This window comes from Indicator indicator, chromosome 30 (genome assembly GCF_027791375.1).
Source record: "Indicator indicator isolate 239-I01 chromosome 30, UM_Iind_1.1, whole genome shotgun sequence".
NCBI classification, from domain to species: Eukaryota; Metazoa; Chordata; class Aves; order Piciformes; family Indicatoridae; genus Indicator; species Indicator indicator.
This window is the reverse complement of record NC_072039.1, coordinates 6584133-6600713: the sequence shown is the minus strand read 5'-3', so window position 1 is coordinate 6600713 and position 16581 is coordinate 6584133. Positions and strand designations below refer to the sequence as shown.

Genomic DNA, 16581 nt, shown 5'->3' with positions numbered 1-16581 from the left:
ATGTGTGCAAAGTCACCGTCACAGTGGTGTTCAGCCGTGGTGGCAGTTGCCTGCAGTTAGCTGTGAAGGATGGAGGGCTGGTGCCTGCCTGCCTGCTGCTGCCCTCCTGCTTGCTGCTGGCTCTTTGGAGGCTTTTTCCCTCCTCCTCCTTTACTGATGATGGTGAACGTGGTGCTGAGTGTTTGGCTGCAGGCAGGAGTCCCCCCCTCTACCTTGAGGAGCCATCCTATGTGACAGCTCTGGGTGTCAGTTCCTTGTGTTTGTTCCCTTTCCCATTGGGGGATGCTTTTGGGAAGCTGCAAGGAAGGGGAACACAGGGAATTGTTTTTTCCTCTTTCTTAAGCAGCTGAGGTTGTGCTGGAACTGGGTGGTGTTACCAGCCTGGGCTGGGTGTTTGCCCAATTTGGTGTTGGCAGAGGGAGGAGAAAGAGCTCCTACTACTGCCTGCACCTTTGCCTCCCTGTAATGCCTGGGTCCCCTCCATATCAGGTCACAGTGGGTCTCAGAGATTCTGGGGGATGAGAAACAGAAGTGGTGTGGCCAGCAGGACCAGGGCAGTGCTGGTGAGGCTGCAGCTCAAATAATGGGTTCAGTTTTGGGTCCTCCACTGCAAGAAAAACATTGAGGTGCTGAAGCAGGTCCAGAGAATGGCAGCAAGGGTGGTGAAAGGTCTGGAGAACAGGGCTGGTGAGGAGCAGCTGAGGGTCCTGGGGTTGTTCTGCTTGGAGAAGAGGAGATTGAGGGGAGACTTGCTCTCTACAACTCTCTGAAAGGAGGTTGGAGCCAGGTGGGGGTCGATCTCTTCTCCCAAGTAACAAGTGACAAGATGAAGCCAGCCTCAAGTTGCCCCAGGGGAGGTTTAGGTTGGACATTAGGAAAAATGTCTTCCTGTCAAGTCCTAGCACAGGCTGCCCAGGGCAGTGGTGGAGTCCCCATCCCTGGAGGGATTGCAAAGCTGTGTAGATGTGGTGCTGAGGGACATGGTTTAGTGGTGACCTGGCAGTGCTGGGTTAATGATTGGACTTGATGATCTTAAAGGTCTCTTCCAACTGAGAAGATTCTATGATTCTATGACATAAGGCTGAACCCCAGACCAAAGCCTCCTTTCCCTTTGCAGGGACTGAGGACACAACCCTCTGGAGCTGGTGGCCATGGGAGCAACCCAGCTTCCCTGGTGTGCTTAGTGCCAGGAGGAGCAGAGCAGACAATCCCAGCATGGCTGTGGGGTGTGGGGAGCCTCTTCAACGTCACATCTTACCCTTTCACACTGCTCTGCTCGCTGGGGTGACTCTGGCTGCAGCAGCAGAGGTGTTGTGGTTGTTCAGCTTCCTGTTGCTGAACGTGAATGGTTAAATAGATCTGAGTGAGTCACTTAAACAGACGCCCTGGATGTGAAAATAATTGTCTGGGAAGCCTGTGCCTGCCAGGTCGCCAAGTAATCCTCGTGTGTCCTGTGACTCAAAGCCAGCCAGAAGGAGTGTTTTCTGCCTGCTGCTCAGTTGGAAATATTTGAAGGGAAGGCAGCCCAGCTGCCTGTGTCTCTCCCTCCATCCATCCGTGCAGTCCTGTCCCCTGCCTGAGTGTCCAGCTCTGGGGGATGCTCAGCTCATGCTCACTGCTTGCTGTGGCTGCATCACTGCAGCCCAAGCCTCAGCCTGAACTGAGAGGAAGAAGGGAAGGTGTTTAGCAGGGAGTTAGGTGAAGCTGTTTCATAGAATCGAAGGTGGATGTGGATAGGAGGGGACCTGGGTGTTCCCTGGTCTATTATACCTCCAGCAGGTCCTATTCAGACCTTCACCCAGCCACATGCTGAATATCCTTAAGGATGGACATTCCACAGCCTCTCTGGTCTGGTGTTTGACCACCTTCACAATGGCAATTTTTTTTTTCCTAGTACTTAATTTGCATTTGTGTGTCCCACCTTGGTCCATCACCACTTGTCCTGTCCCTGTGCACCTCAAAGCTTCAGCAAGGAGCTGAAGGTCACCTCTAAGGACTGGCAAGAAGCTGAAGGTCACTTTCAAGGACCAGCAGGAGCTCTGGCTCCAGCTTCTCTCCACCCTCTGGCTGGGTAGTTATAGGCAGCAGTAGGAACCCCCTTTGCTTTCCCTATTCCAGGTGAACAAGCCCAGCTCTTGGCCTGTCCCTGTGCTGGTGGCAGCCTGTTGTCCCTCACACTCCTGGGTGATTGCTTCCCCTTCAGCTGACCCCAGCCTGTCTGGGTGCAGGGAATTACTCAGCCCAGGCTGCTTTGTTTCTTTGAAGAAGAAATTTCTTCACTAAAAGGGTTCTCAGAGACTGGAATGGGGCTGCTCATGGAGGTAGTTGAATGCCCGTCCCTGGTGGTGTTGAAAAGAGGCAGAGATGTGGTGCTGAGGGCCATGGTTTAGCACCAGCCTTGGTAGAGTTAGTGAATGGTTGGACTCAATCACCTTAAAGGTCTTTTCCAACTGAAACAGTTCAATGATTCCTTGGTTCCATAATACAAGTGCTTTCAAGAATGGGGAAAAGAGAAGTAATTAGTCACTTAAATGAGAACTCAGACTGAAACCATCCCCTCCCTTTCCTTGTTTTCCCTAGCAGATAGCTCATTGTACATCCCCAGTGACACCGCGGTGCTGGCTCCCTCGGGAGCCTGGAGTGAAGATATCACAGCCCTGTTGGTTTCCTCCTTCTCCCAGCAGTGCTGGAGCTCTTAGCTCTGAGTCAGGAATGTGTTCAGCTGTCGATAGGATGTGACCTTCCCCCAGCACATTCCCATCATCATGATTTGCTAATTATGCCTGTGACTGGCAGCTGGGAGCGTACGGCACCGGAGCTCCCACGGCCATGGGGATGACTCAGTCAATGTGCCGAGAGTCTATTCAACAAAGTTTTATTCAATTAAGTCCTGATCTCATCAAAACCAAGAAGGGAGCATTAGTGTGGCAGCATTTCCCAGAAATCACATTTGAATGGCAGGTGGTTTGTACTTGCTTTACTATCTGGATCTGCAGATACTGCAGCGTGCTGGCATCACCGCTGAGCTTTGGGCTTGGGTGGTTCCGTGACTGGGGCACGGTGACATCCCTGGCAAGCCAGCTGGGCTGCCACAAAGCCATGGCTGAGCACAGGGTGTTTGGTATTGCCTTTTTACAGCTCCCCAGCATGAAGGGCTGCTGCACTGGCAGAGTATGGTTGAGTATCTGAGTGCTGGGCATGCGTGCTGTGCCCAGAAGGGTTGGTCCAGCACCTTCTGAAGCACAGGGTGGCAAAGGTCACACCTCCATGTCTTGCCTCCTTCAAGGACACTCTGGTTTGTGGGAGAGGAACCTGGCTGAGAGTAGATGCTCAGTGAGTGGTTTGGGTTGGAAAGGACGTTAAAGATCATCCAGTCCAACTGCCCTGTGTTAAGCAGGGACATCTCCCACTAGATCAGGTTGCTCAAAGCCCTGTCCAGCCTGACCTTGCATGCTTCCAGGGATCCTGCCTCCATGCTTACAGGGCTCTTCTTCCAGTGGGAGCTGTGCACAGGTTGCATGGGGTGCCTGTGGGGACAGGGAGGACGGGACTTACCTGTACTTGGCCTTATATGCAGCCCCTGGACCTCTGCCTATTGAAACACAAGAACTGCTTTACCCCTTCCCTCCACTGCTGGGCTGCTCAGAGCAATTCCTGAGATGTGGGCTGTGGCACTAGGGAGGTTTCTAAGGAGGTTTCTGGCCACTTCAGCCCCTACTTTTCTGCCAAAAGCAGCAAAGTCAGTCTGGGGAGTGACCACACACACTGTCTATCAGTCAGGGGTTGCCAGACTGACCTTTTGTAACACCCTGGGGAGGTCTGGCTGGTGTGGCAGCAACGGGGGATCAGCCCTTGGTGAGCAGAAGGTCGTTGGTGTCTCTCTGCTTCAGGAGCCAGCACTGTGGATTGTGTGTCCCTTCCACTCTCTGCAGAGTGCTGGGTATGGGGCAGAGTAGGGAGTCCCACAGAACAGCTCCCCAGCTCCCTGCTTGCCCAGCCAGCAGCAGGATTCTTTCCAATCTCAGGACTGCGAGGAGAATCCAATGGAAGGCTTGGAGTGGAAGTGCCCCCAGTCTGGAGCTGGGAGTGCTCACAGCTCTGGTTTCCACGTACTATGGGTCTGAGCAGCAGTTTTTAGCAGTGTCTCCAATGCACCCATATTTGCTTTTTTTCTTTCTGCCCAGAAACAAAGGAGGAGCTGGAGGAGCTGATGTCTGACATAAAGAAGACAGCGAACAAAGTGCGCTCCAAGCTAAAGAGTGAGTACTTGCCTGCGGTGCTGCTGTGGGGCAGGGAGCAGTGCTGCCCTGGCTCCTGCTCTCTGGAGCAGGTGGTAGAGAAGAAAGGGGCTGTTGGGCTCAGGGAAGGTTATCCCATCAGCATGCCCTCTTGCCTTGGTGTGCCTCCACCTTGGGCAGTGCAAAGACAAAGCACTGCTAACATGGCTGTTAGGCTCCATCGGTGGAAGGGTCAATCAATCTCTTTGACAAGCAGGGACTGACAATGTGGCTGCAGCCCACCATGGCTTGGGTGAGCCCAGGATCCAAGGCTGAACCCCAGGGGGCTGGGAGGGTTGGTCGTTGGTCAGTACAGCAGTATCTGGAGGCAGGAGGCAGGAGGCAGGTCAGGCTGGTGCAGCTCAGATTTGCTTGCAGTGGTCTTGGACATCAGTGTAGGATTTGGTTGCAGAGGACCTAGGGCCGTGTCTGAAGAGTGGGAGAGGAGCTGGTGCTTCCCCCACAGCAGCAACATTCTCCCTAGTTCCAGGGTTTTGTGGGAGCCCTGCAGGTGTGGAGGACTTAGATCCATCTGGAGTTGTTTGTTAGGTTTGTCACCACTGGTGTGGCCATGTCCCAGGTCTGCCAGAAGGAGAGCTGAACCTCCATTGTCCCCTTGCTGCCCTCCTGATCTCAGCTAGACCCAGGAAGGAGAGCTTCTCTGTTTCATAGACCAAGGGATCCCTTCCCAGAGCGCCCCCCACCAGCCTTACTGGGATCCCTGGTGTCCAGGTGAGGACAGGTTTTAAAACCTGTGCACAACATAAAACCTTTTCCCTAGGTGTTTTGTTCTACCTTTTGAAGGAGCTTTGAGAAGCTGGAGGATTGCAGGACAGGCTCCAATTTCTGTTTCCTTCTTCCAGAAAAGACTCACTGCTATCATATTTACCTGGAGCAACAGCTGATTAGTCCTTGTGCTTTGTCCCAGATCTCCTTGTGGCCAGGATGATCAGAGAGAGGAAACAGTCAGGCCTGATAAAAACACCATCTGCTGACGAGGAGCTGACTTTGTCAGGACAGGCATTGCTCATGCAGTGGCTAATTCTAATTAGCAGCTTCTTGGGGAAATGTGATTTTATTAATTATCATAAATGCACAATGTTTGCCAATAGTGTTCCCTGGGAACAGGGACTGGTTTGTGACAAGTTTGGAGGAAGCCCAGTTGCTGGTGACATCTGCTGGGCAGGCAGCAGCCACTGTGCTCACAGGAGAAGCGTTGTGGCCATCTGGCTGTGTGGGATGGGACCTTTCAGAGAAGTTTTAGATGCAGACATCTGCTCCAGGAGACAATAGGAGGGAGGGCAGAACTTGTGCTGATGTTCTCCAGCACTTTCTTGGAGTGTGCAGTGCTGTTGGCCATCCCCTGCCAGCACCATGAAGGGTTCCCCAGGCTCATGGTCTTCCTTTCAGTGCTGCTGCTCTCTGCAGGGTGGTACTGTGGGGCCAGCCTTGCTAACCAGCACACAGCAGAACCATGGATGCTCACCATGCTGCTGGTGTCCTGCACCCTGCCCTGCTGCACTGGACAGTGATGGGAAGCCACCGGGTAGCTCCTTGGAATGGGAAGCCCCTGCTGTAGGAGCAACCTGCTGCCCTGACCTGCTCCAGTGTGGAAAGTGCTGGAGACAGCCAGGCTTAGAAAGCTGGAGGGATATCTGCATTGGGAATGGGGTCTTCAGCCAAACTCAAGGGATGTGTGCTCACAACTGGTGGTCTACACAATGACGTATATCTCTGCCAGCCTGCTGATGGGAGCTTTCTTCCAGGCTTTTAAGATCTCTGCATTTAAGTTTTTGAGTTAGCATGTCCTGAGCTGGCCTTGAGGAGCAGTTCTGCACTGCCTTGCTCTGTGCCACACCTCCTGCCCTGCAGCCCCATGCCTTAAACCACAGTGGGATGCTGAGCAGGGCAGTGCTTCTCCTTGCTGGATTTATGGTCTTGGGGCAAGTGAGGAATTCATCTCACTCCTGGGAGTAATTCAAAGGGCAGATCTCTGCTGCAGAGTAGGCTTCAGCAAACTCCTCTCCAGCCTGGTGGGTCCTCCCTGAGCAAGGCTGGGCAGCTGGCTGACTGACTATTTTTAGGGTCCCTGGAGAAGTCTTGAGCTTTGGTATTTTGCAGAGACATTTTAGCTCTGGGCTTCCTCCTCCTGCCTGGCCTGGCAGGGGGAGAGCAGCACTCCATTTTCTTTGGGTACCAGAAAGTGGAGATCAGACCTGAGCATGACAGTTTTGCATTGCAGTCCTTGACCACCAGCCTGGGTGTGCCCTCAAGAGCACCAAGACTCGGCTGGTGGCCAGGCACTGAGTGCTTGGCAGCAATGAAATGAGGCTTTGCTGCCAGTCCAGCAGCAGTTTGTGAGCTGGAGTCAGGAGCTGGGCATTGCTCAGTGCCAGATGCTCCTCAATTCGTGGGCTTCAGTCTTTTGCAGTCCCTTTGCCAAACAATCCCTTTTCCTTCTCTGAACAGCATGAAATAATCAGTGTCCTTCTACCCCAACCAGGTATTGAGCAGAGTATTGAACAAGAGGAAGGGCTCAACAGGTCCTCTGCTGACCTGCGGATAAGGAAAACTCAGGTGAGTGTCCTGGGGAGGGCAGCTGGAGGGATCCTGGGAGGTGATGGGAGAGGAGGGCTCTGCTTGGCTTTAGAGCAGTAAGTCCTGGTCTGCAAACACTGGGCAAAGGAGTGCAGCACATTCCCGAGTGGATGCATGGAAAAGGCAGCCTGGGGTATGTGTGACATCAGAAGGTGCAGAGGGAGCCCTGGAGGGAGCACAGTGAGCATCAGCTTCATCCTTGTGTGCGAGTCTGGGGGTCTGGGTGGGCAAACAGGGAGGTGGTTGCTACTCATCCATGTTGGCCTCTCACTAGAGGTGATTTTGACTGGGGCAAAAGTACCCTGTGAAGCAGCAGCTCTGGGAGGAGAGCCAGGTGTGGGAACCTCTGTCTTCACAAACCTGAAGCCTCTATGTGCTTCTGCAGTGCCTGAAAGGATGCTTGAGCAGCTCACAATGGGAGCAGAGCCTGCTGATGCAGCTAGATGACTCACCTAAAATTTCCTATCACCTTAGAGAGGATGGGTGGGCTTTTAGAGAGTGCTGTGCAGACCTGCAGCCTGCTGGCAGTGTTCTTCCCTGTTGGGGCTGGGGTTGCCCCTCCACTGGGCATCAGTCTGGCTTCCCAATCCAGGAAACAACAGACTTTTGAAGGGCTGACACAAGCCTTCCTCTCATTCCCATGCAGCCACCAGTAACAGCACCTCCTTTTGATGGGTTTCTTAGCAGGGTTATCCAGTGGTAGCCATAGAAATGGGGTACACCTCCATTCAGGTGGTCCCAAGGCTGCATTATGCTCAGCTGTGATGAGCACTCATGCTGCTTGTGCTCCTGTCTGCAGCCAAAGTGGGGTGCAGCATGCTGGCTCTAGAAGAGAGGGGGTTGAAAGGCATGGGGCTTGTCCTGGGGTCCGACAGCACACACCAGAAACTTGAGAGTAGTGACCCTGGCAGTTGGTTGGGTTGCTTGACCTCTTGAAGATCTTTCCAGCCTGAATTATCTTACAGTTCTGAGTAACTCCCCTCATACTGCCCCAAAGTCAAGAAACAGCTTAGAAATAATTGATGAAAGAAGTGTTGGAGTGTCTTGTAGAGAGGCTTTTCTCTCTCAGGAGCAGCTGATTGCAGTGGGAAGCTCTGATTGCTGCAGATGTTCCTGCTGGGCACTGCTCAAGTTCTGGCCTGAGGCAGTGGGAAATGGAGAACAGGTCACAGGCATCTCTCTGATGTCCACAGTGGGTGCTAGTGGGAAGTCTCTTGAGAGCACCAACAGAGAGTGCAGTCAGTGAGGTCATGGCAAGGCCAACGACTGGGCACCAAGTGCCTCAGTCTGCAGAATCTTCACAGGTCTCAGATTATAACTGAGAGGCATTTGACTGCTGATGAGCTGAGGTCTCGTAAGAGAAGGTTACCCATGGCCTCCAGCTGCTCTGGAAACCAGGGCTTGAATTCCTCAGTGCTGTGTGCTTTGTGAAAAGAGGAGCTGCTTGTGCTCCCTTTCTGAAGTCAGAGCCGTGTGATTGTCTCAGACATTGCAGGATTGCAGAGTATGTTGGGATGGAGGCAGGGGAGACCCAGGCTGTGGCTCTGGTGGCTTCTGTTGGTGCCTGGACCAGACACAGTCACAGTGTCACCTTGACCCCAGCATGTGTGCAAGGCTTTGTGCTGACTGGAGCTGCCATGCTCTGCTTGCACCACGCATGGGAGGGGCACCTGGCACTGCAGTCACAAATGCATCCTGAGCTCCAGGTTGTGGTGAAAAGTGGATCCAAGAGTGAATTTGTGCTGGTTGGCATCTTCTGACCATGGCTTTTTTTTTTTTATGAGTCCATCCATCATCAGCTGTGGCCTGAGCTCAAAGAGCTGAGCTACTTTATCTTGAGGAAATGGCACTGGGCAGGAGAGGACTGTTCTCCACACAAAGTGTAGAGAGCAAACAAGTGTTTCATGTGGAGATGGCATAACTTGGCTCTGCTACTCAGCAATGGGCTGAAAATGTGGGATATTTCTTGTGGAAAGAATGATGATTTTTGTACAGCTTCAGATCTTCCATCTACTAGGAGGAGAGGCAGAAGCTTGACTGCATGCACTGTTTGAGAAGAGCTTCTCCCTGTCATCTGTCTGTCACCCCTGATGGAGCAGCTCCCTCCAGGGTCTTTCTAGGGAGCTATTGTGTCTGCTTGATGTTGGCTCTCTGGTGTTGTCCCTTCTCAAGTGTGGGCTGTGTCCCTTCCATGTGTGCTTGGGTCCTGCTGCCTTTGGGGGCACCAAGGTGATGCTCCAGCAGACCCATGCTGAGGATGGTGAACCTGGCACTGCTGTAGAAGGGTGATGAGGTCCTGATGGCAGGATCAGACCACCCACTCTTAGTTGTGTGCCCAAGCTATGGCAAACTCCTGGGTGCTGCTGCACCCTGCCATGGGGTCTGACTTTAGTGCTGCTCTCTCTACAGCTACCTGGAGTCCAAAGCTTCTGGCTCATGTAGAGATGAAAGAGTCACTTCTCTCCTGCAAACCATTGTGTCAGGCTGTTTTGAGGGGTCTCAGTGGGAGATGATCACACTTGGGGGAAGCAGAGCAGAGAAGCAAGGCTTTGTGCTTTAGCAAACCACTGGAATGATGAAGGCAATGGGAGCTGCCAGCGTTGCTCTTCAGCACCCAGGGGTGGGGGTCCAGGCATGGATCTGCTGCTCTTGCAGGGAGGTAACAGACAAAAAGACAGCTCATAAAAATCCTCCTTTCTCTGAGCCCTCTGCAGTGAGGCTGGAGGAGTTTGGGTGTCTGTAGTTTATCAGCTTTCCAGTCTGGGAAGCCTGGGCTCAGCCTGCCCTGCCCTGCCGCAGCCAGTGCCTAATCAATACAGCAGTGACAGTAATGGATCACCTCTGCAGAGCCACCTCCCAGCCTGCTGGCCTCCAGCCCTGCACCAGTGGGTGTGGGGCTGAGCCTGAGGCAGTGGGAAGTCAGTCCTCTGCCACACTGGGGCAAGAGAAATACTCATCTCTAGAGCAAGCAGAAAGAGAATTGCTGGGGTGAAGGATGGTGCAAGAGGAGAGCAGCAAGTCCCTCTGCTGTCCCTGGTGTTGGCTGTGGTGACCAGAGAGGTTGTGGAGTCTCCTCTGGAGACTTTCCAAACCCACCTGGATGGGTTCCTGTGCAGGCTACCCTAAGTGATCCTGCTTTGGCAGGGGGTTTGGACCTGATGATCTCTGGAGGTCCCTTCCAACCTCTGATAGGCTCTGGTACTGTGACTAGGATTTTTTGGTGCCATGGGTCAGATCCTCAGCAAGGTCACTGTCTTGCAGTGGAGCTGTTGGAGCTGGCATGGGCTGTATGTGACGATGTCCCCTTGGCCTCCTGGCCATCCAAGGACAAGAAAGAGCCCAGCTAGAAATCTGGCACCCAGGCTTATTCCTTCTTGAGGGATGACAGCACATGGTGAGGAGGGAGTTTGGGGGATTCCAGCCCCTGCCACAGAGCAGTGCCAGCCTCATCTGGTTGCTCCTGGCCTTGTTCTTAGTTTCCAGGTGGATGGAGATGCCACAAGCATCATTCCGTGGGTCCTCTAGGTCCCAGTCCAGCACCTGGCCATCTTTATGATGATTTTTTTTTTGTCTTTAATATTAAAGTACAAATCCCTATGCCCATTTTCCCCAGTGCACCTCCAAGAAGTGTCTGGCTCCAGCTTCTTGGGGTCATTGTAGCCAGCAATAAGACCTCCTGGATTTCAGTGTATGCCTGGGGGAGGTTTCAAAGCCCCCGTGGGTGCTCAGAGCTGTATCAGCTCTTTGGAAATCCAGCTTGGTAGTTCCAAAACTGGGCTGCTTCCTCCACATTTGGGGAGTGAAGAGTTGCTGGCCCTGGGTGGAACAAGCCCATTTCCTAGCTTCAGTTAATATTTCCTTTTAAGGTGTTTTTCAAATGCAAGGTACGTTTTGATATGCTTTGTATTGACTTGGAACATTCAGGTAGCTTCATTTAATGACAGAAAGCCATTTAAAACTGTTGGGTTTGTTTTTTTTTTTTTCCCCAGCCCATTTTGCAGGAAACTCAGCACTCCCTCAAAACCCCAGTGCGTTTTGTAGACATGTGGGATGCCTGTGGGAACATAAAATAACAATCTGGCAAAACAAACAGCAAGTTAAATAACTTCCTAAGTCTCAGAGATATGGTGTGGTGCACTGAGGAGCACAAAGGGTTGCAACTCAACACCCAGGCCACATTAGGCTGCAGATCACAGAATTGTCAGGGGTTGGAAGGGACCTCAAAGATCATCCAGTTTCAACCCCCCTGCCATGGGCAGGGACACTTCACACTAGATCAACATATGTTGGTGCTTTCCAGATGAATGAGAATGAACTGGATTTTAGGAAAACAGTTTTGAAAAGGCAGGAGAAGAGCTGCTTGGGTGGCACATGACCTCTTTGCTGGGTTTCAAGCCACGATGCTCAGGAGCTGTTTTGACTTTGCTTTGGGTCAGGCATCCCTTGAGCAGAGGCTGCCTGCTGGAGCTGCCTGGGGCAGGCTTCTGTATGAGCTTTGCTAGCAGAGGAGGAAGCTGAGCTGAGGCTCTGCCATAAATACTGAGCTGCTGCTTGCTTGGAATAGCTGCAAAGCAAACACAAGTATTTCTTCAAGATGTCTCCAGTGCTGTCTCCTGGAGGTAGAGGTGTGGCTGGGGCTGCTTTGGGTGTTCCAGCACCTGGTAGAGGAACATCTGAGCTGCAGTGTGCACCAGGGGCATCTGACCCTGCAGAGATGCTGCATTGCACTGCTCCCTCCTTGCCTAAAGACCTTAAGAGATGCTCCAGGGGCACCTGACCCTGCAGAGATGCTGCATTGCACTGCTCCCCCCTTGCCTAAAGACCTTAAGAGATGCTCTAGGGGCACCTGACCCTGCAGAGATGCTGCATTGCACTGCTCCCCCCTTGCCTAAAGACCTTAAGAGATGCTCCAGGGCCATCTGACCCTGCAGAGATGCTGCATTGCACTGCTCCCCCCTTGCCTAAAGACCTTAAGAGATGCTCCAGGGGCACCTGACCCTGCAGAGATGCTGCATTGCACTGGCAGATCCAGAGGAGGCCACCAAAATGGTCTGAGGACCTCTATGGGGAAAGACTGAGAGAAGAGTTGGGATTGTGCAGCCTGGAGAAGGAAAGGCTCCAGGGCAACATCACTGCAGCGGTGCTGAGTTAAGGGTTGGACTGGAGGATCTTAAAGATCCCTTCCAACCAAACCAATGTGGTGATTCCAGGATGGGAGGGGGGGTGGCAGGTGTCTGCCTCCCACAGGACCCTCAGCCTGTCTCTGCCTCTCCCCCGCAGCACTCGACGCTGTCGCGCAAGTTCGTGGAGGTGATGTCGGAGTACAACGCCACGCAGACCGACTACCGGGAGCGCTGCAAGGGCAGGATCCAGAGGCAGCTGGAGATCAGTGAGTGAACCTGCAGGGGAAACACAGCTGGGTGGGGACACATCCTGCACTGGTTCTCACTGGAGCAGAGCTGTGAAAAATCACAGAGCTGTCTGGCTGGAAAAGACCTTAAGGTGATTGAGTCCAGCCGTAACCTGACTCCTCCCTGTACTCCACTCTCAGACCATGTCCCTCATCCAAATACCTTCTAAAACACCTGCAGGGATGGTGACTCCACCACTGCTCTGGGCAGCCTGTTCCAGTGCCTGATGACCCTTTCAGGGAAGAAAATTTTCCTAACCTCCCCTGCCACAACTTGAGGCCATTTCCTCTGGTCCTGTCACTTGCTACCTGGAGAAGAGGTTGGCCTTCACCTCCCTGCAACCTCCTTTCAGGGAGTTGTAGAGAGCAAGGCAGTCTCCACTCAGCCTCCTCTTCTCCAGGCTGAACAACCCCAGCTCCCTCAGCCCAGGGGTTCACACACACTGGTGGGAGCAGCCAGGAGAAGCTGCCAGAGAAGGCAGACATCTGGTGGTACCTTGTGTTCCAGTGTCAAACTGCACAGCAAAGCTCAGAAACTCCCCTCAGATGTTCTTAGATGCTGCATAGTGAGTGCAGAGAGCAGAGGGAGAGAAATTTCTACCTTGTTTGCAGCTAATGTTGAATTCCAGGAAGCTACTGGGAACTCCCGACTCCTGTGTCTTCCTTGCCTTTCCTCTGGCTGCTTTTCCTCATGGGTCAGCTGAACTAAATATAAAATCAGAGCAGAGAGCTCTTCAGATAGGGCTACTCACTGCTCACAGCAGTTTCCCTTGCCTTGGGAGGAGCATGAGCCTCAGAGGCTGCTCCAGGCACCTCCCCAGACCCACTGCAGCAGTGGTGTCTTCTGGCCAAAGGTGGGTTCCAGGTGACACTTCTGAGGCTGTTACCAGAATGCATTGCCTGGGAGAAGTCTGATCCTGCCTGTCCCCCCAACCCTGCTCTCCTAGTGATTCTTCTGGGCAGTTGGTGACACCTGGTTAGTTTTTAGAGGAACATGGTCACCTCCCAGCAAAGAAGAACCATAGCACCACCATAATTAGGGGGATAAGCAAGCCAGGGAGAAGTGAGGGCCTGTGGAGATGAAAAGAGATTTTTGCAAAGAGTCTCCTTCTCAGAGAGTTGCCAGGGGCTGTTGTGCTCCAAGAGTCTGGATCCCAGTCCAGGGCTTTTTAATCTCACAAACAAATGAGTGTTTGTCTTCCCTATCACAACTCAGTCTGAATAATAAGGGAAGGAAGTCAAGGATGGTGTCCTTGATGGTCACCTGTGGGAATGTCCATGAGCTGGCAGATGCTGGGTAATCTGGTTGTCAGTGGGGTTTCTGTGCAGGGCTGGAAGGAGTCCTGGCCGTGCAAGCCTTGGTTTTTAGTTTTTATGATGTGTAATAATAATAGAAGTGTTTCACAGTGGCTGAATGGAGAGGGTGACTGACATGAGGCTCAGCAAGAGCTCAGCGTTTGATGTAAGGCAGGATGAGGAGTGTGTCACTGCTCCAGCTGACTCATTTGTCAGCCAGTGTCATTCTCCAGGTGATACCCAGCCACAGGGCTGGGTTGTGATGTAAATTGGAATTGAAGGTATCCCTCTGTCTGCCTTCTATCAGAAGAGAAGATCTGAAAGGACTGAGCCCAGGTCCCTCATTATCTGCAGACCTGAAAGAAACCTTCCTCTTGTCTTTTCTGCTCCTGGATTTTGGAAAGACTCTGCCACTCTGCTTAAATTATGGAGATAAATGAAATTGTCCTTCTCTTTGCTCTGTACTTCCTGCTGGGCTGCCAGTGCCTGACAGAGCACTGATGGGGGGTGAGGAAGAGGCTGCCCAGGACTCACAGTGGTGCAGTAGTTGGGTGCAGGGGAGGTGTCCCAGCTAGTGATGGTGAGGGACCTGCTTTTCCTTCAGGGTGGAGGTGTGGAGCAGATGCAGGATGGGGTCTGTGCTGGGGGAGGGTACGCAGTCCTGTGCTCAGTGCTTTGCAAAAGCTGGTTCCCTGTCAGGACAGTGGAAAATGTCTTCTGGCAAAAAGGCTCATCAAAAGCAACAAGCTAATGGAGGCTTCATCAGGAGTGCTTCCTGGGCAGAGGGCTCTGCTTTTCCTGGCCACCTTCAGTCCCTGCTGCTCTGGAGGCTCTTGCAGAGACTGTTTTGAATGGAGCCCAGCTGGGATGTGGTGACTGCACAAAGCTCTGTGAAATCCACAGCTCTTGTTTTGAGATGATGAATCCAAAGATAGAAAGCGCCGGGAGCTCTGACAGCAAGGCAGTAAATCACTCAGGTTTTGAGAGCAGAGACTTCTCAGCTGCTCTGGGGACACTCCCCAGCACCCACTGAGCTTCTCCATCCTAATCACATCTGCTTCTTGCTCTGGAATTAGGACAGCCACAGGAGAAATGGTGATGTAAAGTCACTGCCCCAGGCCACAGCTACCCTCTGGGACTCCCCACAGCCCTCAGGATCTGCCCCTTCTCCTTGTGTGGGCACCACTGTGTCTGTGTGCACCAGAGCTGTGTGCACCTCAGTGACCCTTGTGGTCACCCCTGCCCATCCATGCTGGGCATGATGCAGTGGATATCCTTTGCTCTCCCACTGCTTCAGCCCCAGCCTCAATTGCTGCCCTCACCCTCCCTTACTCACTCTGCTCCCAAACCCACATGCCATGAAGGGATCACAGGATGTGCACCTCCTGGGGTTGGTGATGGCAGGACAGATGCTCTGTGGCTGTCCTCTGGCTGGACCATGCCTCCTCCCAGGGATATCTCCACAGCAGCTGCTGGGAGCTGTGCTCCCCAGTGCTGAGCCTCGATGCTGTCTGTGGTGGGAGGTGTTGCTCCCTCACTTTTTTCCCCTCTGTTTTGTCCATTATGAGATGTGGCATCTTCAATCTAATTAGGTTTCACTCCCAGAGAAAGTGGATTTGAAGCTTGGAGAGGAGCTTCCTGTGGTGGGTGTGCAGCTTTGAAGCCGTGGAGGTGCTGCACAGACGCTGCTTGTTTTTATGAACAGTTTTGTTATGTGTGAGACCAAGAAGCCAAAAATAAAGCATCTGCCAGCTCCAAAGGCACTGCAGGCATTCATCAGCCCCCACCCCACTGTGTGACTGCAGGTTAACTGGTGTGCAGGAAGGCAACCTGTGATTGCATCCCAAGCTATCCACAAGAGTGGGGAATGCTCCAACCCTGGTGGCTCCTCCAGGCAGCCCTAGGTGGTCCTGGAGCCCCCACTGCTGAAATGTGCTTATTGAGGATCCCTGTGACCCTTTCACAGGATTTATCTGAGCTAAAAATGCCTCTTTGAGTGAAAATCCCAGAATCCCAGCATGGGTTGAAAGGGGCTGCTGGAGATCACCTAGTCCAAACCTCCTCTGCTCACCCAGAGCAGGTTGTGCAGGACTGTGAGTTTGGAATCTCCTCTCAGAGAAGGAGACTCCACAACCTCTCTGGGCAGACTGGTTCAGGGCTCCAGCACCCTCACAGCAAAGAATTTTCTCCTTGTGTTCAGGTGGAACCTCCTGGATTCCAATTTGTGCCTGCTGCACCTTGTCCTGTCACTGGGCAGCACTGGAAAGAGTCTGGCCCCATCCTCTTGAGCTGCACCTTTAGACAGTGATGAGCATTGAGATCTCCTCTTAGTTTTCTCTTCTCCAGGCTCAACAGCCCCAGGTCCTTGTAAGAGAGATGCTCCAGTCCTGTCAGAATCTTTGTAGCCCTAATGCCTGCACAGTGCTGGAAGCTGGCTCCTGCAGCCTCCTCCAGCTGGGCAGAAGGGCTGCTGAGGGCCAGGGTAGTGGGTGGCAGTTTGTAACATGGTGGGCAGGCTGAAATCTGCTCATCCCAACACCACTGCAGGCAGTGCTAGACCTGTCTGAGGTGTGGAATGGCCAAGGGGGTTGAGTCTCATACTTGTTGCCTCTACACTCATGGGTGGATGGGGAGCAGAATCCACCCCTCCATGAGCTGAATGGATTTGTACCTAGTGAGAGCTTGACAGGCAGATCCTGACAGCAGATCCCAGCCTTGGGAAGGTGTCTGTCCTTGGTGGTTCCAGCCTGAGCCCTGGCTGTTGCTGTGTGGGTGCTGGTGCAGCCCTGCTGCAGGGGGAATGGGTGCTGCAGCCACGGGAGTGTGGCAGAGCCTTGACAATGAGCTCAGCCGTGGTGAGTTTGACTGCTCCAGCCCCCAGGTGCCTGAAGTCTTCTCTATTTATAGAGTGTCTGGCATGCAGAACTGGGCAAACTGGCATCAGCTGGGTGATGAGTGTGAGCTGTGACACTGGAAGCTTCCCTCAGAGCTTCCCCAGGT

The 16581-nt window shown here is 53.0% G+C and overlaps 1 protein-coding gene across 2 annotated transcripts in view; it reads left to right on the top strand.

Moving 5' to 3' along the window:
• STX1A (syntaxin 1A) overlaps positions 1 to 16581 on the top strand; it is a 48662-nt gene that overhangs the window by 27958 nt on the left and 4123 nt on the right. For both annotated transcript variants that reach the window (XM_054394398.1, XM_054394400.1), the window contains exons 3-5: positions 4185 to 4259; positions 6781 to 6854; positions 12156 to 12264. In XM_054394398.1, the coding sequence (XP_054250373.1) occupies positions 4185 to 4259; positions 6781 to 6854; positions 12156 to 12264 (258 nt within the window). The remainder of the gene's footprint in view (positions 1 to 4184; positions 4260 to 6780; positions 6855 to 12155; positions 12265 to 16581) is intronic.